Below are 20,514 nucleotides of genomic sequence, written 5' to 3'. Positions count from 1 at the left end.
GGGCGGTTTGTTCAAATGCTACTTTCTGTAGATATGAATTAACTTTTGTTTGTATGTAAGTGAATAAACATATTCCATTATTACGGTACATTACGAATGTAGGGAATTCTTGAATAATGTTATATCTTTCAATTTGTAACTACATTGCCTTAGTTTCGATGACAAATCAGCATATTAAGGTGGAAAAATTAAAATGAGCTCAAGAAAATGACCCAAAATATGCATGTTCTTGAATCCCACAACGTGACTATTTGTTCATTGACCCCAGGGCGTATTTGTGGGTCAATTCGTTTGCGGAAGCCACCCGTGGCCCGCCGCAACCCCTTACGAACCGATCCTATAACCGGCATAACTGATGCCGGGTTCAGTGCGCCGGGTTTTAAAGCCGAACAAAGTGCAGTCATGAAGAAACCCAGCAGCGGGCTTCACAATTTTTGGTAATTCGGCATAAAAATGTCGAGCATGCCAGCAAAACAGAACGCCAATTGCCGGGATCAGCAAATTTAGCCAATGGAAATTCGGAGCAGAACCGATCGACCAGGAAACCTGATGCGCTGGCAGCGGCCATTGCACCGTGCTTATAAGAGCTGGATGGCCAACTCTCAAGTTTTAGTTCTGGAATAGTACGTGTCGCGGTTGGTAAAACGATGTACTTCGATACCCCGAGGAATCAGTTAAAATCATACATAATTGTTGACCACAATTGCCTCGGAACTTCGATCGCGTCCTGAATTTATATCGAGTTATCTAAGGAAATAGTAGCCGTGATTTTACCCATGATTTTTTCACATATCACAGTTGCTGTTTCTTTTAGATAGCTCTTTTGTAAGCAGCCTAGATCCGAATGCGACTATCCGAGTGCCTTGCGTGAATCCTGTATGAAAAGGTCCTTCGGTTTCAGTTTATGGGATACACACAGTTCAGTTTTGTCACACTTCAAGCATCACTGGGCTTTGTTTATCTCATGAGAGCGAAATTTATTCAACAGGGAACCTTAAATCCTACCTATATCTCAAAAAATCTGTTCATAAAACATTTGAATTTCTTCGATCAATTTTTAAGCTTTATCAGAAAAGTAAGTACGAATGTAAAATAAAGTAGGTTGGTGGATAAATATATTTTAAATTAAATTCTTTTGTCATAAAACGAAAAAGGTTGAATATTTTCATTGAAAGCAATACTTCAGTTCCCAGAAAAACATACACCCAATTTAATTGGATACCAAGAATAAGGGCTTACTTTATTGGTTTGACCAGGTTGGGGAAGCACCACCACAAATTAAAACTTAGGGGACTACAATTTACAGTGTAGAAATGCATGTGGAATATACATATAAAAACAAAATAAGATGGGTTGCTTAAGAGAGCATCTTGCGAATCATGTAGTTGAGGATTCCACCATTCTTGTAGTAGGTGATGTCCACCTCGGTGTCGAAGCGCAGAATAGTCTCAAAGACGGTGCCATCAGCCTTAAAAAAAGACAGTTCATTAATATAACATGAATCAGTAATGCCTGAGCTCCACTAAGCTTACCTCCACCTGGATCTTCTGGCCCGGCTTCAAACCGCTCTCTGGCAGGGCGATGTTGTACACCTCCCGGCCAGTCAGGTTCAAAGTCTCGGCACTCTCTCCCGGCAGGAATTGCAGCGGAATGATGCCCATGCCCACTAGGTTGGAACGATGGATGCGCTCGTAGGACTCCGCGATCACTGCCTTCACGCCCAGCAAGAAGGGACCCTTGGCGGCCCAATCCCGAGAGCTTCCGCTGCCGTAGTCCTTGCCCACAACGAGGACCAGAGGAGTACCCTCCTCGCGGTACCGCTCGGCAGCATCGAAGATGTCCAGCTCCTCCTGGCTGGGAATGTGCACGGTGCGGGGTCCAGTCTTCTCGACCAGTTTGTTGACCAACCGAATGTTGGCGAAGGTACCGCGCGACATGATGGCATCGTTGCCACGACGCGATCCGTACGAGTTGAAGTCACGGGGTGTGATGTTCCGCTCGGACAAGAATCGGGCAGCAGGCGAGGTCCTAGCAATGGATCCAGCCGGCGAGATGTGATCCGTGGTCACGGAATCGCCCAGGAAGAGCAGGCAACGTGCCTTCTGGATGCTCTGCAGCTTGGGAAGATCTCGGGTCATGCCCTCGAAGAAGGGTGGTCGCTTAATGTAGGTGGAATCGGCACTCCAGGAGAAGAGCTTGCCCTCGGACACCTGCAGAGTCTGCCAGTCCTGGGAGCCCAGCTCGATTTTGCCTGCAGATGGAAGTTACATTTGAGCTAAACTCAAAAGACGGCACACGAAGTACTCACTGTAAACCTCCTGGAACATGGAGGGGATCACATGCTTGTTTTCCACCTCCTGGATCTCCGATCGCGTTGGCCAGATGTCCTGCAAGAACACATTCTTGCCATTGGCATCCACTCCCAGAGGTTCCTTCTCGAAGTCGATGTCCACACGTCCTGCGATGGCATATGCAATCACCAACAGAGGACTGGCCAGGTAGTTGGCCCTGGTGTTGGGATGGATGCGACCCTCGAAGTTTCGGTTTCCGGACAAAACTCCAGCGCACACGAGGCCGTTCTTCTCGATGGTGTTCACCACATTCTCCTCGAGGGGACCGGAGTTACCAATGCAGGTCATGCATCCATAGCCCACAATATCGAAGCCCAACTTCTCCAGGTAGGGAATGACTCCGGACTCTTTCAGGTAGTAGGTAACCACACCGGATCCAGGCGACAGCGAGGTCTTGATGTAGGGCAGGATGTTCAGACCCTTCTCAACGGCCTTTTTGGCCAGCAGACCGGCGCCCAGCATCACCGAGGGATTCGATGTGTTCGTGCAGGATGTGATGGCCGCAATGACAACAGATCCATGATGCAGTTTGTAGGTCTTGCCATCATCCCACTGGAACTCCCCAAATGCGGATTGAGCTTCCGGAGCAATGGCGAATCCCTTGAAACCCACCTGAGGTAAAGATAAAAAAAAATGTTTAATTGATTTAATTATTTGCATTTCAATTAATTAAAAACTTACTGGGCTGGACAGGCACGACTTGAAATCCTCAGGCATGTCGGAGACAGAAACGCGATCGTGGGGACGCTTGGGTCCCGAAACGGATGTGACCACTGTTGACAGATCCAAGGTGATGCTCTATAGAAGGGATGTATGTTAGCTTAAGTTTTTTGTGGTATATGTAAGGCAATGTCAACCTGAGTAAACTTAGGATCTTGGGCCGCATCAGCATAGTTGCGCAGCTGCTGAGTTGCCTTTAGATACTGGCGAATGATGTCGATCTTCTTTTCAGAGCGATCTAAAATGTTTGTTATGATATAAGTAAAATATTGTTTTATGAAACAGTTTGATTTTCCGTACTTGTCTGCTTCATGTAACCAAGAGTATTCTCATCGATGGGGAAGTATCCCACGGTGGCTCCGTATTCGGGACACATGTTGCTGATGGTGGCCCTGTCAGCAATGCTGAGTTCCGCCACTCCCGGGCCGTAGAACTCCACAAACTTGCCCACCACACCCAACTGGCGCAGGTGCTTGGTGATGGTCAGCACCAGATCGGTGGATGTGACCAGTGGGCTCAGTTTGCCCTCCAACTTGTAGCCAATCACCTCGGGCAACAACATGGAAATCGATTGACCCAACATCACAGCTTCCGCTTCGATGCCTCCCACTCCCCAACCAAGTACGCCCAATCCATTGATCATCGTGGTATGGGAATCAGTGCCCACCACACTGTCGGGATACAGAATCTTGGAGCCATCGGTGGCGTCATTCTCAAACACCACGCGGGCCAAGTACTCCAGATTCACCTGGTGGACAATTCCGGAGCCAGGTGGCACGATCAGCATGTTGTTGAAGGCCTTGGCTCCCCACTAAGTAGAAAAAACAATATTATTAATAATACTATGCGGATAATAAACTAAGGAAAACTTACCTTTAGGAAGGTGAATCGCTCCTTGTTGCGCTCAAACTCCAGTGACTGGTTCTTGGCCAGAGCATCGGGGGCACGGGCGAAGTCCACCTGGACCGAGTGATCGATGACCAAGTCGGCGGGGCAGATGGGATTGATCTTCTCGGGATCGCCGCCCAGATCCAAAACAGCATCGCGCATAGCTGCAAAGTCCACCACAGCAGGAACTCCAGTAAAGTCCTAGTAGCAAGATATTATATAATTTGAATATTACTTTGGTAGATTGCCGTATGAAACTTACCTGCAGTATGACACGGGCTGGCTTGAAGGACACCTCCACATCGTTGGATCCCTGCTTGAGGGCGGGCGACCATCCCAGGATGCTCTGCACGTCCTTCTCTAGGATATGAAAGTTGTCGCAGTTTCGAACCGCCGACTCCAAGAGCACTCGGATAGAGTAGGGCAGTTGATCTACGAATAGGATATGTTAAGTGTTAATCAAAGTGTTTAGAATTTCATCACATGTACAGGGATGCAATTTGCCCCACTAAACGTATATATCTTTAAAATAACTTTAAGCTGCATTTGTTGAAGTAAAAATCACGATTAGAACCTTTTTGTCACCATGTATTACACCATAGAAACCGTCCACCTAATGGAGTTTGAAGTGTGCTAGTCAGATAGCAGTCACTTCTTATCACAGGCACAATGATTACGTTTGTCCAGCACTTGATGCGATTCACAGGCGTCACTATATGGTAGGAAATACAAAAGAAGCCCTCACCTCAGACCCATGATTTCTGGACACGCGCGGCTCCGGTGAAAACATTCCACTGGCCTTGAGATATCTCGGAGCCATCGGACCACGACCCCAAAACAGCAGATCTGTGTAGTTTTAATCCGCTGATAAGTGAGCACGTTAAATTGGGAAATGGAAATCAAATTTCGGAGGCACACGATTCGTTATCACCGCTAGACGAGCCCCATTATGAGGCAATCTGGCGGTGATAACTTTCGCTTTCGATGCTAGTCAAGCCCGCCCATAGAAAAATATAAAAAATCCACTTAATGCTCCGGGAGCACCTTCCACTTGACATCGCCTGACTTGCAAATTGAGGTGTTCACCGTTTGCTACTTTTTCAATTCAGGGGTCAAACTCCAACTTCAACAGGTGCTTAATTAATCCCATTTTGGATATGCATGTTTAGCCCAGTTTATGACGACCACGTAGACAGACACGCCCACTTTTAAAGCCTTCTAAAGGCCACATCCACTTACCATATTTACTGTCGATGGAGGCGAGGTCAAAGTACTTGTATGTTGTGCCGGCCTGGGAGAAAGTTTTCTCGAACTGAGCGAAGGGATTGGCGCCTGTGACGATACGAAGGTGTTATATAAGTCACAGGATTCGGCGGATAGGGTATATGGTAGTCGAGGGAACTGCAAAACTCCGGACTGGCAACCCACCTGACATCTTATTGGAACACTTTACTGAACTTATTCCGGACGAGCAAAGCAAGAAACTGATTGGAGAAGCGGTTCGGATTGGAGCTGGCCAGCCATCGCTGTCTATCGATAGCCAGCGATGGTTGCGTATATCGCCGGTCGGGTCGACAGTGCATTTTATACATTATATTTTATAAAACGGAAACTTGGTTTAATTTCTCTCCCTGAAATTAGATTACAGTATTTTGCGACTGGCATGTTATTATAATTTTTATTAAATGCAGTAAAAACTATTCGGATATTTATTTAATAGACCATCTTTCGAATAGCCTGACGTTTGTGTAATTATCAGTGAAGTAAATGGACTAAAATAATTGAAAATTATATACCATATGGTTAAATTTTAAAATGAAAACTCCACCCGCCAACCCTATCAGTAATCGATAAAGCGCGATTGCAATCGCAATATCTTATGTCATCGATATGTCGAAGGAAAACTGAAATCGTTATCGAAAATATGAGGCGATAGCACGCGCACGTTGTTTTCTTTGAATATTAGGAAAATATAATATGAATTTACCAGCGAAAATGGACGTGGAAAAGGATACGCTTCGCCAGATGCACTGCGAATTTAATCCGTTGTCGCGTTGCGACGGATCCGTGATGTACAGCCAAGGTATAGCCCCTGTTTTCAACTCCAGTACATGGCCAAAACCGGCTAACATGGTCTTGCCCAATTTCAGGTGCTACAGGTCTCATAGGCGCAGTTCTCGGCCCCATCGAGGTGAAGACCCAAAACCTGAGCATAGATGGCAGCTACTTGGAGTGTAACTACCGACCAAAAGCGGGCTTGCCGCAGGTTATCGATCGGATTCGGGAGGCGGCAATTCGAGATGTGCTGGAACTGGCCCTCCTATCGGAGGCTCATCCGCGCTCAAAGATGTCCGTGCAGATCCAGGAGCTGGAGGATCGTGGCAGTGTATGTTTTGGAATCTCCTTCATCTGTAATCCTAATATCCTTATCCTAATGTATTCCATCAGATTGATGCCTGTGCCGTGAATTGCGCCTGCCTAGCCATGCTCATCGGAGGCCTGCCCTTGAAGTACAGCTTTGCGGCTGTCCACGCCATCATCAACGAGCAGGGCGAGTATGTGCTTGATCCAGACCAAAGTGAAACCCAACACCAGCGCGCCAGTTTCACATTCGCCTTTGATTCTGTGGAAGGAAACCTTCTGTTGGTCCGGACTAAGGGCTCTTTCAAAATAGCCCAGTTCAATGACATTGAGTGCCTATGCCGGGCTGCCAGTGCCGAGATCTTTCAGTTCTATCGCAGCCAGGTTGCAAAGTATCATGGCAGGAGTGAGGCGACGGCTAAGAATGAGACGTAATGTTAAAACAACTGAAACTACGATTAAAGCTCATTTTATTGTATTAACTGTCTGCTGTAAAAGTCGGTTATGTTGCTCAGCTCGAGGGGCGTGCCCTTGAGCACCTGGGAGTTGGATTCCTCAATGCGGACGGCCAAAAAGTCACCTACTCCAAACGATTTTCTTGCTGTGGAATCTCCAGATATGGGCACCTCTATAGAAGGAACTATGACCTTGATATTGGCATCATTCCGACCGAACCAGTGCGAATCGGACCTCTTGCTTTTCCCTTCTATAAGTATGAGCTGCTCCTTGCCTTCCATTTTACGGTGTAGTTGTTTAGCTCCATCTCGGAAAACCTGGACCATGCGCTTTAGTCGCTCATTCTTCACGTTTATGGGCACATCATCTTTGTAGCGCCGATGGGCAGTGGTCTTTTCCCGCATGCTGTAGGCGAACAAGTAGGCCACGTTGTACTGCACTTGTTGGATAAGAGATTCAGTGTCTTGGAACTCCTCTTCCGTTTCACCGCAAAAGCCGCAGATAAAGTCGCTGGACAGCCCCACGTCGGGCAGAAACTGCCTGATGTGCTGCACAAGTTCCAGATAAGCCTCTCTGCTGTAACCACGTCGCATCCTTTCCAGAACTTGGGTATTGCCCGATTGTGCTGGCAGGTGAAGCTGCTTGCACACATTCGGGTGATCTCTGATGACCTCCAGAACTTCGTCGGAGAAATCCTTCGGATGCGGAGAGGTGAAACGGATGCGCATTTCTGGAACAGCTTGAGCCACGGATCTGAGCAACGCTGCAAAGGGAGTGCCACCTGCTTTGGGCTTGTAAACAGTGCTAAAACCGGGCACTGGGGTGGCTTTCAGGGACTCCTGTTCCTCCTGCGCACTTCTGTCTCTGTACGAGTTGACATTCTGACCCAGCAGAGTGACCTCCTTCACGCCCTGTTCCGCCAAAGCCTTGACCTCAGCCACAATGGATGCCAGTGGGCGAGAGCGTTCGCGTCCACGGGTGAAGGGCACTATACAATAGGTACACATGTTGTCACAACCGCGCATGATGGACACAAAAGCAGTGGGGGATTCAGAGTTCAAGCGTACGGGCATCACATCCGCATATGTTTCGTCCAGCGAGAGGAGCACATTGATGGCCGAGTTGCCATAATGCCGGGAGATGGCCAGTAGTCGCGGCAAATCCTTGTAGCTATCGGGTCCAGCGATCACATCCACACATTGCTCCTGCTCCAGCAGCTTCTCCTTGAGTCGCTCCGCCATGCAACCCAGCAGTGTCAGCTGGAGAGGATGCCTCCGCGTACTGCGCTTGTTCTTCATGGCTCGCAGGTGCTTCAAACGGTTCCAGATCCTCTGCTCCGCTCCATCGCGCACCGCGCACGTGACGAGCATGATGACATCCGCTTCCTCGGGCTCCTGGCATCTCATATAACCATTCTCCTTCAGGATACTGAACACCACCTCCGTGTCATTCGTGTTCATCTGGCAGCCGTAGACCTCAAAGTGCACCTTTCTTCCGTTTCCATTGAAATCAATCGAGTTCAGGTACGGCACACTGGTGTCCACATGCTCCTCTTCATCATTTTTCAGTCTTGACGCAGGCTTGACCGCAAAAAAGTCTTGGAAGCCGGGTCCGCGTTGAATCCTCTCCAGAAATGTTGCACGTGCTGCCGGCTCTGATTTTAGTTGACCCGCTGCGCTGGAGGTAACCGATGTTGTAGCTCCTTTCGAGGCAGTGGTGGAGGCATTCCGCACTTGGCGAACAAATGCCCGGTAGCTTCTTTTCATGGCAGTTATTTATGTAATTTTTATGTTTCTGTTCAAAGAAGTGGTATTTTAATTGTGGTATTACAGGTGGTATTTTTTTAAGGGCTGTAAAGCGTTGTTTTGCTGAAACAGCTGAGAGGATGATTTTCAGTCGTCACCGACTGGATGGTAGCGGGATCTTCTAGTTCAAAAGCAAGCCGCTTGTTGTTTTTGAATAATATTAGTTCTAAATTATTCCGCTAGTCTTAGCTAAATACGTTAAATTTAAATAGATTAATATCGCTTTTGATTTATTAAAAATAATAAATGTTGTGTTTATTGAGCGTGTAAAAAACTAGTTTGCGATGTAAATGGAAAATATTCTACCTTAAAATGGAATTTAAGTGGATTTTGGACAATACACTCATTGAAAACTATCTCTTTTGCTATGCTAAACATTTTGCGATTCTCACAAAACAAAGCATAATTAATTCTGGCTTAAAGACTCTTCATGCCAGGTAGGGAATGCACTTGGCTTCCTTCCGTAGTTAAACACTAAAACGGGTTGGTCCAGCCGCACATTTGAGGACAGGTTGGCCAAAGTCGGCTCAGCCGTAAGAAATTAGCTCGGCCTCATTATGAGCTTATCGTGGTCGGGTTAATAATGCACAGGTGAAGACAATGCAATTGCACGGCCAACAATTGCAACGCCTTCGCCTGCTCCTGATTCCGATTCCATGTCTGTGCCTACAATTTGCGGCTTTTGTGGGTCAATAACTGAGTAATTGCATTGCCAACGAGTGTGGGCCATAAATATAGTCAAATTCGTCGGTCGCAGTGCTCACAAGATAATTCCATCGCTTTAAATTACTTTGCGATATAAATAATATTATAAAGGCGTAATATAACTATCTAAATGTTCCAAACAAAATACTTATAACCCTTTGCAAGTCTTCAGTTCAAGTGAGTAAGTCGCCCATTTTCGACCCTCAAAATCGGGAGTGGGAGCAGCCTAGCACACATATTTTGTAAACACTTACAAGCAGAAATATTTTAATGAAAATGAAATGAAAATTCCACTTTCGGCCAAAAGAATTTCGTAATTACAGCGAAAAAATTCGGTAATTAAATTCATGAAGTTTCCGGCTCGAAGACGGCGAGTCCGGAGGGAGCCACTTGGAGCTCGGGCGGAGCTCCCTGGCACTCTCATCCTTGTAAGTGGACTGCTACTGGCTGAAAGGCCTTATGCTTTCCGCGTTCTGTTGGTTAAGCATTTTCTTGTATTTTGTCGGCACTTTTCCGCTAAAGTTATTTTCCCATGAGCTTTCCCTCTAGTCGGCTGCTATAAATCTTACGGCTCGGTTTTTTCGGGGGATGGAGTTGTGTGCCCCAGAAAGGGAGTAGCAAGTGCGGAGTGGGCTTCCGACTGGCTTGTGCATACGGCGAGCAGCTTAAGCTCAGCACTAGTTGGTCAGGACTTGTGTACATCTCGGGCAGCTGTCAATAAATAATAAATAATTCAATTGTACTAATGCCTTCCATATTTAGTGGTAGCAATTAATCCGACAGTTCGACTGCGAAACACGCTCTTCTTGTCGCTTCACAAGAAGTATGGATTAAGATCTTTATGGGAGTAAATAGCTTAAGTAATATCTTGAGAAATAAACTCGTATTTAAAAGATTAAACATACACATATTTGTATATATCTACCTAATTTTCCATTTTTTACGCGTTTTATTATAGATAAGCCTGAAATGTGTTGAAATTTCTGTTGGCACTTCCAGTAGCTGAGCAAGGGGTATGTGATAGTTGAGAAACTCGACCATAGCAGTCTCTCTTGTTTTCTTATCAGAAATCACCAACAAAGTTAAACTTTACTTTTGATCTTCCACACGAACCTTACGCTAATACAAAGTCGAATGTGATTTTAAGTCCCCATAAGCCTCGCCTCCAAAAAACCTTCGTCAACAGGGAACCCCAGGTCCAATCCCCACCCTTCGGTGCGGAAGACCCACTGAAGACCCACCGAACCCACCAACGACACTTTGAGGCCCCATAACGCGGGCACACGCATAATGATCCTTTGAATGGCTCAATGCGTGGCACCGCTCCAGCCGGAAAAGTTTACTTACTGCTTACGGATTTCTATTTTTCGGAAAACCATTTTCCCACCCACCGGGCGTCAACCCTTGGGGGCGCGTTTTCCGTTGCAAGAGGGGGGCGCGGTGTTAACGGCTCTGCGGAGAGCAATTTTCCCCACGCAGAGACAACAGAATAAGGAAAACAGCAGAGACAATGGAAGGCAAGCCAATGTTAATAGAAAATGGTTCGTTGTCGTCGTCTTGGCTGTCGTTAAATTGAAATTGTCGCGGAAATAAAAATTTGCATATTTCAGCATTGATTTCCCCGTATACCCCGGGGATGCATGTCGTATACGCAACGCTGTAGTGCACTCAATAAATTGTGTTGGCTTAAACTTATTTTGAAATTGATTTAATCTGAAATCAAGGGATACTTCCAAGATGGTTGATGAGATCTTAATTGGTATCTAATTAATTTTATTAAATACCCTAAAAATTTGTGTGTTTTTTGTTTCAATACTCCTTTTTGTATACGCAATGTGTAATTGCACTCCGTAAATTTGCCAAAGCTGGCGAAAAATTCGCAAATTAATTTCGGGCTAGTGCATAAACTAAACAAAATCCAATGAGCAAACAGTAAAAGGGGGGTCTCGATGTCCTGGCTTTCTCATTACTGACTGCCAGTTCCAGTTGCTGTCTCTAGTAAATCCTGGCGCTGTCACAATAAAATCCACTCAAGCTAAACATACGTCAGCAGTGACGAGAGTCCTCCTTCTGGCCCCGCCCTTCAAGTTCCATGGTCCAAACTCCAAGCACCAGGCTCCGACTCCAAGTCCGAGTGCTGGCCAAGTCGCACAAATTTATGCCCCAGAAAAAGGCAAAAAGGCAATCTCCTCCTCTTTGGCGCTGGCAGTGACTCCGAGGCGCAGGATATAATACCAAACTGCTCATTGATTTATTTACGAGCTACGCTGATGGGCCAGCTGCCCATTGGACAAAGGGGCGTGGCCGGAGGACCAGCTGCAGCAAGTGCCGCAGGCCAGGGATACAAACTGCAGACTATAAGATATCAGATCACAAATATATTTGCAAGCTTAGTAAAGAATTATATTAAGCTCTGCTTTCTCAAAATTCCAAATGAAAAGCTTTGGAAAACCATTTATAAATTTAAAAACCTTTACTTTACACTTACATTTACATTTACTTTAATTTAATTTTAATAAAAATTGACATGATGATTTTGGTTTAAATATTTATAATTGCACTTAAAATTATTTAGGATTTTTTCGTAACCTTAAGCTTTGCATTCCTGCCTTGCATTTTGCAGCTAAATTTTCGCTTTTCTCAACTTCCACTGGACCTGGTCTGCCATCTCCCCACGCTCTTCATCCCACCCCCTTTGCCATGCCAGTGTGACTTACATAAAGTGTCCTCGACTTGGCCGAGTCGAGTCATTTAGGCGCAGGTCGTAGATCTTCCAAAGCAATGGCTTTTGACACCCAATGTGGCCCTCGTCCTGATGGCACTGATGCCTCTGATGCTGCTGCGCTTAAATATTTACGCCGCCAGACCAGCGATGGCTTTAAGGATCTCGATACTGGATACTGGGTACTGGGTCCTTCGGCTGCCTGCGGTGTTTGCTGGTAATTTTCATTGTCACGTGGCGGTAATTACCGGTGTTGCAGACACAAACACAGATGCAGACACGCGGCCAGACACAGACATGGAGTCAGTCATGACCGTGGCTTTGAACTGCACACGCCTGCACTCGAAAAAATAGTTGCCTATTCGCTAAAAATATACTTGAGTGTAAGGAAAAGTATCTCATGAAGCTTTAAATATTCTGGATATTAAACTTATGTTTAATGATACAATATTTTAAAGTTAATAGACTAGCTTACAAATACCTAGCATCTTGGCTTAAATATATATTAGTCGAATTTCTCCGCATGTATGTATGTATATGTGTATGTGTATGTCTGTTGATTTGTCTGTTTATCTGTGTGTTTGGGCTATATCCTGTGGCGTCGCGACGCGCTTTACAATTTCAATTCATTGAATTTTAACAGCGCCTGCAGCGTCGACCAGCCAGTGTCCTTGTGCCTGCGAGCCCAGTTAACCGAAAGTTTGTAAAACGTTATGTGCAACATTTGCAGGACGATGGACGAACGGGGGCCTGCGGGCTCGGGGGGCTATAGTCCTGATCCCGAGCGAGGTCCATTGTCAATGGCTTCGTGCAGGTTGGCCGCTGATATTAAAACGTGTTTTATCACCCGCCGCCATTTCGCGGCCGGGTATTCATTCCAATTGCGGCCAGATTGCACTTTTCAAGTGCGTGTTAATGCACTGCGTGTGTGCGGCAAGAGGGCGGGGCAAATGGGGACGAATGGGGCGTAATGGAGGTTAGGGGCTGCTTTGGGTGCTTACACATGTGACTGCATTGGACACTTAAAGCTGACTCAGCCCCAAAACGATGGATATTCAAATTGAGGGTACAAGCTGGCGAGTGTTGCATCTAAACAAAACGAAGGCAAGTCCTCGACTATCAGATACCTGTTACTCAGCTAATGGGTGTGCAAGGCCAAAATTGGAAATTTGTTAAAAGTGGGCGTGTCAGTCTTCAGATCTTACTCTCAATGTATAAGCAACAGTAAAAATAAGCAAATGGGGTTGAGGCAAAAAGGAGCAGTTGAAAAAGTGGGGAAAGCAGGGGTACTACATGTAGAAATAATATGTTTTTCTTCAAAAATTTTTAAAATATTTGAAAAATCTGTGTAACGAATATTTACTTCCGAATGTTAATTTAAAACATAGTGGTTCATCAAGGAAGAAGTACTTAAAAATGAATACAGCTTTCTTTAATTTTTAATATTAAAAATGTTATTTACAACTTGAAGTGCACACCTTTTGTATCCCAGTGTGCAAGGTGTGTGTGGTATCCTAGTAGCAGCTGTTGTTTGTCCTTTGCCGCCATTTTGTGCGTGTGTGAGTGGCATCCCTTTCACTCCGGAGTCGAGTTTGTTACATTTTCGTTTTGCAATTTCATTAAATTCCAACATCCGCCATAAATCTTCCACTCTTCAGCACGGCTTCTGTGCTTTGAAGCGATAAAGGTATGTCTGCTTGTTTGTCCTTGTATCCGCCACTGTATGTGTGTGTGTGTGTGTGTGTGTGTATGGGTGGGTGTTAGTGTGGTTGGGGTCTTGGGGATCCCATTCACACACATACAAGCACACACACGCACAGGGAGCGTAACGTAACCCAAAATGGCCGTTGAAGTGGTTGAAAGCGATTACCCTGACTGCCAAAGGTTGACGCTTGTAAGTGTGTGTGTGTGTGGGAGTTGGTGTTTAAATGTTGTATGAATGAGCTTTTTGGGGACACTTCCCGCTCGGACCCTTGGGTGAGTAGAATTATGTGGGGCTTGGTTGGTCCAGGACTTTAAGCTGCCCAACATAAACTTGGCTCAGTTACACCCAGATGCTCTACTAATGTGTCCCAAACTGCCTTCCCTGGAAAACCTTAACCCCCCCCTCCACATTGACAAGCCATGGGAGCTGTTGAAATGTGCCCCGCCCGGAAAACATAACTTAACAACAGATTAAAAGGTCATAAAGCGTGTTCCACTTCTGGTTTCGCCCATATTTATCATAGCAAACATTTCTGGCCTGCCCGCATTCCATCACGAGTCGCGTTGAATCACTGGTTGGACCAATTTCAATTCCAGTTCATCGACATTCCTTGGCCGAAGTATGCTAAATATTATGACAACCTCCCCTAACCCACCTCTTCACATTCACTCCACTCCCCTTTTTGTTGGGGGAAAAAAGGCTGAAAACTGAAGACCCAGCTGGTTGGGTTCTTCTGGCGCTTATTAAACTGAAATCCCGGTCTCAAGCGACTGCCATTGTTAACAATTTTTGCAAACCACCAAGCAAATTATTATTGTTTTTCTTTCCCAAATGGCTCTAACCGAGCTTAGTGTTCCGGGCGCCAGCGAAAAATAAATAAACGACTTATTAGTGCTCTAGTAATATTTCAATTTTGAAACAATATATCATTTACTTGTATTGATCTGATTTTGTATAAATAGTCAGTCATGTACCTATCATATTTAATACCGAACTTATTTAGAAGTTCGGTCATTTTAATAAGCTTAGATAATTTAATAAATTCTATTAGAAAATAAATATTAAATATGTTGGTTTGTGTATTTCTAGGGCATTGTTCTACCGGTTTCACATCTATGTTATTCGCAACATCCCTTTTATATACATTTTGTAAAAATATATATTTTTAAAATGTTCCCCACTTGCTAGCGCAGTCGGTTGACAATTCCATAAGCCAACGAAGCGCGGACTCCTTGTCGCCGACTGTTTCTCCGGCAGCAGCATCCTGGCCTCCATGTCCTTTTCCCAGCTCCATCTCCAGTCTCCATCTCCAGTCTCCAGCTCCAGCTCCGTCTCCTGCTCCTGCTCCCAGTTTTTGCAGTTCTGGTGGCGCACGTGGCGATATAATTGAATGTCTCAGGTGTTTTGTCAGACATTGCTTAAGCCTTTTCCGGGGATTTTCCACTGGTGTCCCTTGCCAAGGCGCCCGATTCGGGATTGTCCTTTTAAAGGTCCTTAAAGAGTTGCCCGACCGTGCTGCCAGTGGGTTGGGTGCGCTGCCATCGTGTGACATTCAAATCCGCGTCGTTTCATTCCGCAATCCACACCCAAGGCGCACATTCACCTGCCCCGGCCTAATTAAAACATTCATCTTCATTTTCACCTTTTGCCTAATTAATTCACACAAAAATCAACTAAATTAATATGAAAACCAAGCCAAGAAGCTGACAAGCTGCTGACCACCCCCCTTCACCCATTTTCCCACCCGCCCTCGATGTTATTGCTTTTCCCGCTTGTTGTTTCTGCTTTTCGGACGCTAACGAGAATTAATGGTTTGCAGTGTGCCACACAATTACGACAGGGAAAATCTTAGGTAAGCAGCACCGAAATTGTCACCAGGCTCAGGACTCAGGACACAATACAAAAAAAATCCACCGAAATAGGGGGAAATACAGCTCCACATAATTGGCTTTGTGGGGTGCTGTGTCAAAAACTGCTCAATTTACGCGTCGTGAAATTAATTTATGCCCAATGCAATAACCTCGCAACGTCAATAAAATACATTAAGGCCAGGAGTCCTTAGCCGGGGATTGGTCTCGTATTTTGGTCCTGCAGGCAGCGGAGAAAGGGGGAAGGGGCAGAAGCCTGGCCCAGACGGCTGCCTAATTGCGCTTTGTCAATTTGAAATTAAAATTACCCGCCAAACTCGAGCACACGCATACAAATAAACTGCGGAAAACAATGCCAACCGAACACATATTCTAGCAACAGAAAATGTATATAATAAATACGTAGAATTATGCATATACGTTATTTAATAGATAGTAAGACACCTAATATGTGAGAAAATTAAATGAGTTTATACCAAACAAGTCGATTTATGAACTCAATTGCAAAACATATTCTACATAAAGTTGGCATAAACCTAACATATTATTACAGATATAATACACCTCCTTTCTCTCAGTGCATCGACACCAACACATGCTCATAGCCATCGGCATCGGCACACGTAGTGTAAGAAATGCGCCTTGCAAAAAATTTCCATAATTTAGCGATCTAAATGCAAGTGGCGCAATTGAAGCGTAATTAGACCCTGCCAGTCAGTCACCCTCACATCGTGGCATCCGCACCAATAGTGGCACACGTGGAGTAGGAAGTGGCGCTAATTGGTTTCTGGTCAGCACGAAGGATGCAGGAGAGCCACGACTGCACAGTTTTTCCAGCTTTCAGCGGGCGCCAATTAAAAACGTGCTCACATTATGCTTTATTGACTTGCCCCACCTCACACAAATACTGCCCCATTGCGCAATTCGTACAGATATCTTCAATACCCAAAGGACTCGCTACCTGAAATGGTTGGAAAATAGGGGAAAATGGTGGCTGGACCCTGGTGGGCGTGCCTCTTAGCAATAATAACGTCCTCGGTTGGCCATAAAACAAATCATGCAAGTTTATGGTCACCTTACCTACATTGTCCACTGCGAAACTTTATCTTTTTATATGCGGCATTATTGCCACAGATTAGACACGGGATTTAGTATGACAATGCCCAATGCCCATCCACGCTGGGCAGGTGGAGATGTACGCATATGTGCCTATCTCCATATGAGGGTTTCCATTTTTTTTCGATAGCCAGCATAACGAATTAAATATGACCATTTGTATAATAGCCGAGACTCGAGAACCGAGACTCCAGTGCGCAGACCAACTCTCCGATATCTAATACAATTATGGTCGGGGTAATGGCCAATGGACTTGATCCCATGGATGAGTATGTGCCCATTTGGCTGCTGGACAAATTCGAATGCAAAATGCATGACGTTTCCCGTTTAATTTTCAGCCGGCTAAGTGCTACGGCTTAGGTCTGGATCTGCAGGACAACAGTCGTAGTTGGAGTGGCCAGGATTCGGGGGATAGCTGATGTGGTTTCACATTTTCCTATTGTTGCATATGCCTCAAAATAAAAGCATCAACATTGGACCTATGCCTCACTAATATCCCTAACCAGCTGGCTAATCCAGCAGTAATGCAAGAGCTTTCCTCTGATCACCTACCAGTGGTTATTAAATACTCTACAAATTTTATGCGCAATGTAAAAACATATCCGATTTTGGGAAGGGCAAATTGGGCGCTTTTTAAGAGAATTATAAATGAAAGGCTGATGGTTGAAGAGGTGGTTGTCAACTGCTCACAGATATCGACTTTGGATATTGATAATTTAATCGGCTCTTTCACTAGAGTAATCAATTATGCCTTTCTTAAAGCAGTCCCTCATAAACCTATACATCACTCCAAGCTTACACTCCCTGTACATATAACTGAATTATTTAAAACAAGAAATATTATCCAAAGACAATGGTTTAGGTCACGTCATCCATTATTAAAATCAAGATGTGATCATTTAAATTACATCATACGAAAAGAGCTTTTCATTTATAATAATGCAAAATGGAACAATAAACTTCAAAAGCTGGATAAATGCAGCAAACCCTTTTGGAATATAACCAAAGCAATTAAAAAAAGAAAACAAATTGTTCCGTGTCTAAGTAAAGCTGATGAAATATACGCTTCTGGAAAAGAAAAAGCGAATATTCTTGCTGATGTCTTTCAACTGAAGCATAATCTGACACATTCATATTCAAACCAAAATACAATTGACCAAGTCAAAATATCTTTACAATCTATAGCTGAAACCCCAAACAACATCGCAGAAATTTGTAGAGTCACTTATCCAGAGGTTTTTTCAATTGTAAAAGCTCTCCATACTAGAAAATCTCCTGGAATTGATGGAATACCTAATATATCCTTGAAAAACCTTCCTACAAGCGCCATTAATCATATTGTTAACATTGCCAATCACTGTCTTCAGGCAGGCTATTTCCCACGGGATTGGAAGATAGCAAAAATAGTTCCAATTCTCAAACCAGGAAAACCTCCTGATAACCCTGAAAGCTACCGACCAATAAGCCTATTAAGCGGTTTGTCCAAGATTCTGGAAAAATTAATTAAATTGAGATTGGTGAAATTTTTGGACATACACAACACACTACCAACGGTACAGTATGGTTTTAGAAATGGTCAAAATACCATACTGCCGACCTTAAAACTAAGAAATTATATTAAAGAAAGTATCCAATCCAAACAATCTGTAGGGCTGGTTACACTTGATATTGAGGCTGCATTTGATACTGTATGGCATGACGGACTGTTGCACAAACTAAAGATGATTGGAACTCCCATATACCTCATTAAAATAGTTCAAAATTTTTTGACACATCGATACTTTAGCGTTAATTTGGACAGTAGTCAATCTGCTAGACGAATTTTAAATGCAGGTGTGCCACAGGGTTCTGTCTTAGGACCTACATTGTTTAATATTTTTACACACGATATTCCACAAGCTACAAACTGTGTACTTTCACTGTTTGCTGACGACGCCGCTGTCTACAGTGCTGGTTTCTCGTACAGCGAGATAAATCAATCCATGCAGAGTTACTTAAATGAATTAGACATATATTACAAAAAATGGAAAATTAAAATTAACCCTAATAAAACGAATGCTATATTTTTTACAAAAAGAAGGAAACCTCGTTATCTTCCTGATAGACAGTTGCGAATACTAGACTCTCCAATACAATGGGTTGACAACATTCGATATTTGGGTATAATTTTTGATAAAAAACTAACATTTAAATACCACATCAACAACACAATTATGAAAGTTAATAAAATTATTTGCACACTGTACCCTCTAATAAATCGTAAATCTAAATTATCAATATCCAATAAGATCATAATTTTTAAAACAATTTTTAATCCAATATTAATGTATGGGTCACCTGTTTGGGGTAGATGTGCTCAAACTCATATCAAAAAACTTCAAATATGCCAAAACAAGCTGTTAAAATTAATAATGAACTTACCTTATTACACAAACACTAAGTACCTACATATAAAAGTAGGTGTACAAAAAGTTCAACAAAAAATACAATATTAACAATCTTTTGTTTCAAGTCTTAGTTTTTTAAGTTAGTTGTAAGTCAATTAAGGTTTTTCTTCTCCCTTGTTTTCCTTAATAAATAATAAATATTGTTATACAAAAAACTAAAAACAGGTCAACTAGACATAATTAATAAATATTTCAGATGAAAGCCTTAGCTAAACACTGTAAATACCTAATTATACCATTAGCTTTAATGAAATGTACATATATATATAAGGGATAAAGCACAAAATAAATTAAAATTAAAATTAATATGCCTCAAAATACAGATATTCACATCAAGTCTGCAGCCGCTGGGCATATTTTTCACACAATTAAGTGGGTTTTTCATGGGCTGAAGTTTGGGTAGATATAGGCTTGGTAAAACCAATAAGCAAAGTGTTTGTGGGCCTTTTTATAAAATGAATGTATTATACTGCCTAATGTAAGTACGACCAAAATATCCTGCGAAGGATAAATTTAGATATTAATGTTTGGTTTTCTTTTCTACCTGTAGTCTAATTATAATTACAAAACAGCTTTTATATATTATGTATATATTTAAAGTACTTTCTTTTGCCTGTACCTTTTGCATATAAGACAACTGCCTCTGTAGATTCTAATTTGATGAAGTTATTTGCCGACCGAAAGCCATAAATAACAATTTTTAAGGAAAACCGAGGCGACAAAGGCACTGGGAAATTCAGGAGAAAGAATGAAGCCCAGCGAACGAGCGAGCGAGCGAGGAAATGTAAATTAGAAGCCAACTGTGACTGTCTAGATAAGAATGTACTTATACATATATATACATATATATACGTATATCTGGGCTGGGTAGGATGTGGTGATGATGCCGGGTTGCCGCCCGGACACCCACATCCAGACCAGCAAAGATACCCGGACAAGGAATGCGGTTCGTGCTCGACTGCGGCTCGTGGGGCACCAGTGTGCGGCATTTTATTTCGCATTAAGAGATTAAGATCAAAATTAAAATTTAAATTACCCCGCGACACGCTGCGAGGATTCTATATGCAGTAAGTGGGTGTGTTGTCAACGTTTGCTTTGTTGCCATTCTGCCCTTTTTGATTGCCTTAAATTGCTGCAAGAGCTCGGGGATTCGTTTTTAAGATTCTTCAGTTAGTGTGGCAAATCTTAAAAACGAAGAACGTAATTAATTTGTGCGAAAACCTGGCAGCGGCAATGAAACTGCCTGATTGACAGACAACTTAATTGGGTTTCTCGGAAATATTCCGGCGAAACTTGCGATTAGCAGGCTTGTAAAGTTCAAGATATTTTATAAGGATTCTTCGCTGGCAATCTAAGTGCAACTATAGCTA

At 43.7% G+C, this 20,514-nt stretch overlaps 3 protein-coding genes across 3 annotated transcripts; 1 reads left to right on the top strand and 2 right to left on the bottom strand.

Moving 5' to 3' along the window:
• Window positions 1-1,209: 1,209 nt before the first annotated feature.
• On the bottom strand, window positions 1,210-5,624 carry LOC6606951 (cytoplasmic aconitate hydratase). The gene is made up of 11 exons (XM_002031709.2): window positions 5,606-5,624; window positions 5,388-5,489; window positions 5,199-5,291; window positions 4,222-4,391; window positions 3,945-4,160; window positions 3,372-3,882; window positions 3,209-3,309; window positions 3,033-3,149; window positions 2,309-2,963; window positions 1,533-2,251; window positions 1,210-1,468 (listed from the first exon to the last, which is right to left on the bottom strand). The coding sequence occupies exons 1-11, from the start codon at window positions 5,622-5,624 to the stop codon at window positions 1,358-1,360; spliced, it is 2,814 nt and encodes a 937-aa protein (XP_002031745.2). The 3' UTR covers window positions 1,210-1,357.
• A 258-nt stretch (window positions 5,625-5,882) lies between these two features.
• On the top strand, window positions 5,883-6,802 carry LOC6606950 (exosome complex component RRP46). Its single transcript, XM_002031708.2, has 3 exons — window positions 5,883-6,042; window positions 6,110-6,345; window positions 6,408-6,802. The coding sequence occupies exons 1-3, from the start codon at window positions 5,937-5,939 to the stop codon at window positions 6,753-6,755; spliced, it is 690 nt and encodes a 229-aa protein (XP_002031744.2). The 5' UTR covers window positions 5,883-5,936; the 3' UTR covers window positions 6,756-6,802.
• LOC6606949 (CDK5RAP1-like protein) lies at window positions 6,774-8,600 on the bottom strand. Its single transcript, XM_002031707.2, has one exon. It carries the CDS (start codon window positions 8,540-8,542, stop codon window positions 6,791-6,793), a length of 1,752 nt encoding a protein of 583 aa, XP_002031743.1. The 5' UTR covers window positions 8,543-8,600; the 3' UTR covers window positions 6,774-6,790.
• Between the last annotated feature and the right edge of the window lie 11,914 nt (window positions 8,601-20,514).

Source organism: Drosophila sechellia, chromosome 3R (genome assembly GCF_004382195.2).
Source record: "Drosophila sechellia strain sech25 chromosome 3R, ASM438219v1, whole genome shotgun sequence".
Taxonomy (NCBI): Eukaryota; Metazoa; Arthropoda; class Insecta; order Diptera; family Drosophilidae; genus Drosophila; species Drosophila sechellia.
Note: the sequence above shows the minus strand (reverse complement) of the source record. Positions and strands in the feature narration are given on the sequence as shown.

Coding starts and splice junctions, on each gene's coding strand:
- LOC6606951 (XM_002031709.2), bottom strand. Junction 2,964..3,032: donor AGTCGTGCCTGTCCAGCCCA/GTAAGTTTTTAA, acceptor TCTTTACCTCAG/GTGGGTTTCAAGGGATTCGC. Junction 1,469..1,532: donor GCCAGAAGATCCAGGTGGAG/GTAAGCTTAGTG, acceptor TCTTTTTTTAAG/GCTGATGGCACCGTCTTTGA.
- LOC6606950 (XM_002031708.2), top strand. CDS start 5,937: ATGAATTTACCAGCGAAAATGGACGTGGAAAAGGATACGCTTCGCCAG. Junction 6,043..6,109: donor ATCCGTGATGTACAGCCAAG/GTATAGCCCCTG, acceptor GCCCAATTTCAG/GTGCTACAGGTCTCATAGGC. Junction 6,346..6,407: donor AGCTGGAGGATCGTGGCAGT/GTATGTTTTGGA, acceptor GTATTCCATCAG/ATTGATGCCTGTGCCGTGAA.
- LOC6606949 (XM_002031707.2), bottom strand. CDS start 8,542: ATGAAAAGAAGCTACCGGGCATTTGTTCGCCAAGTGCGGAATGCCTCC.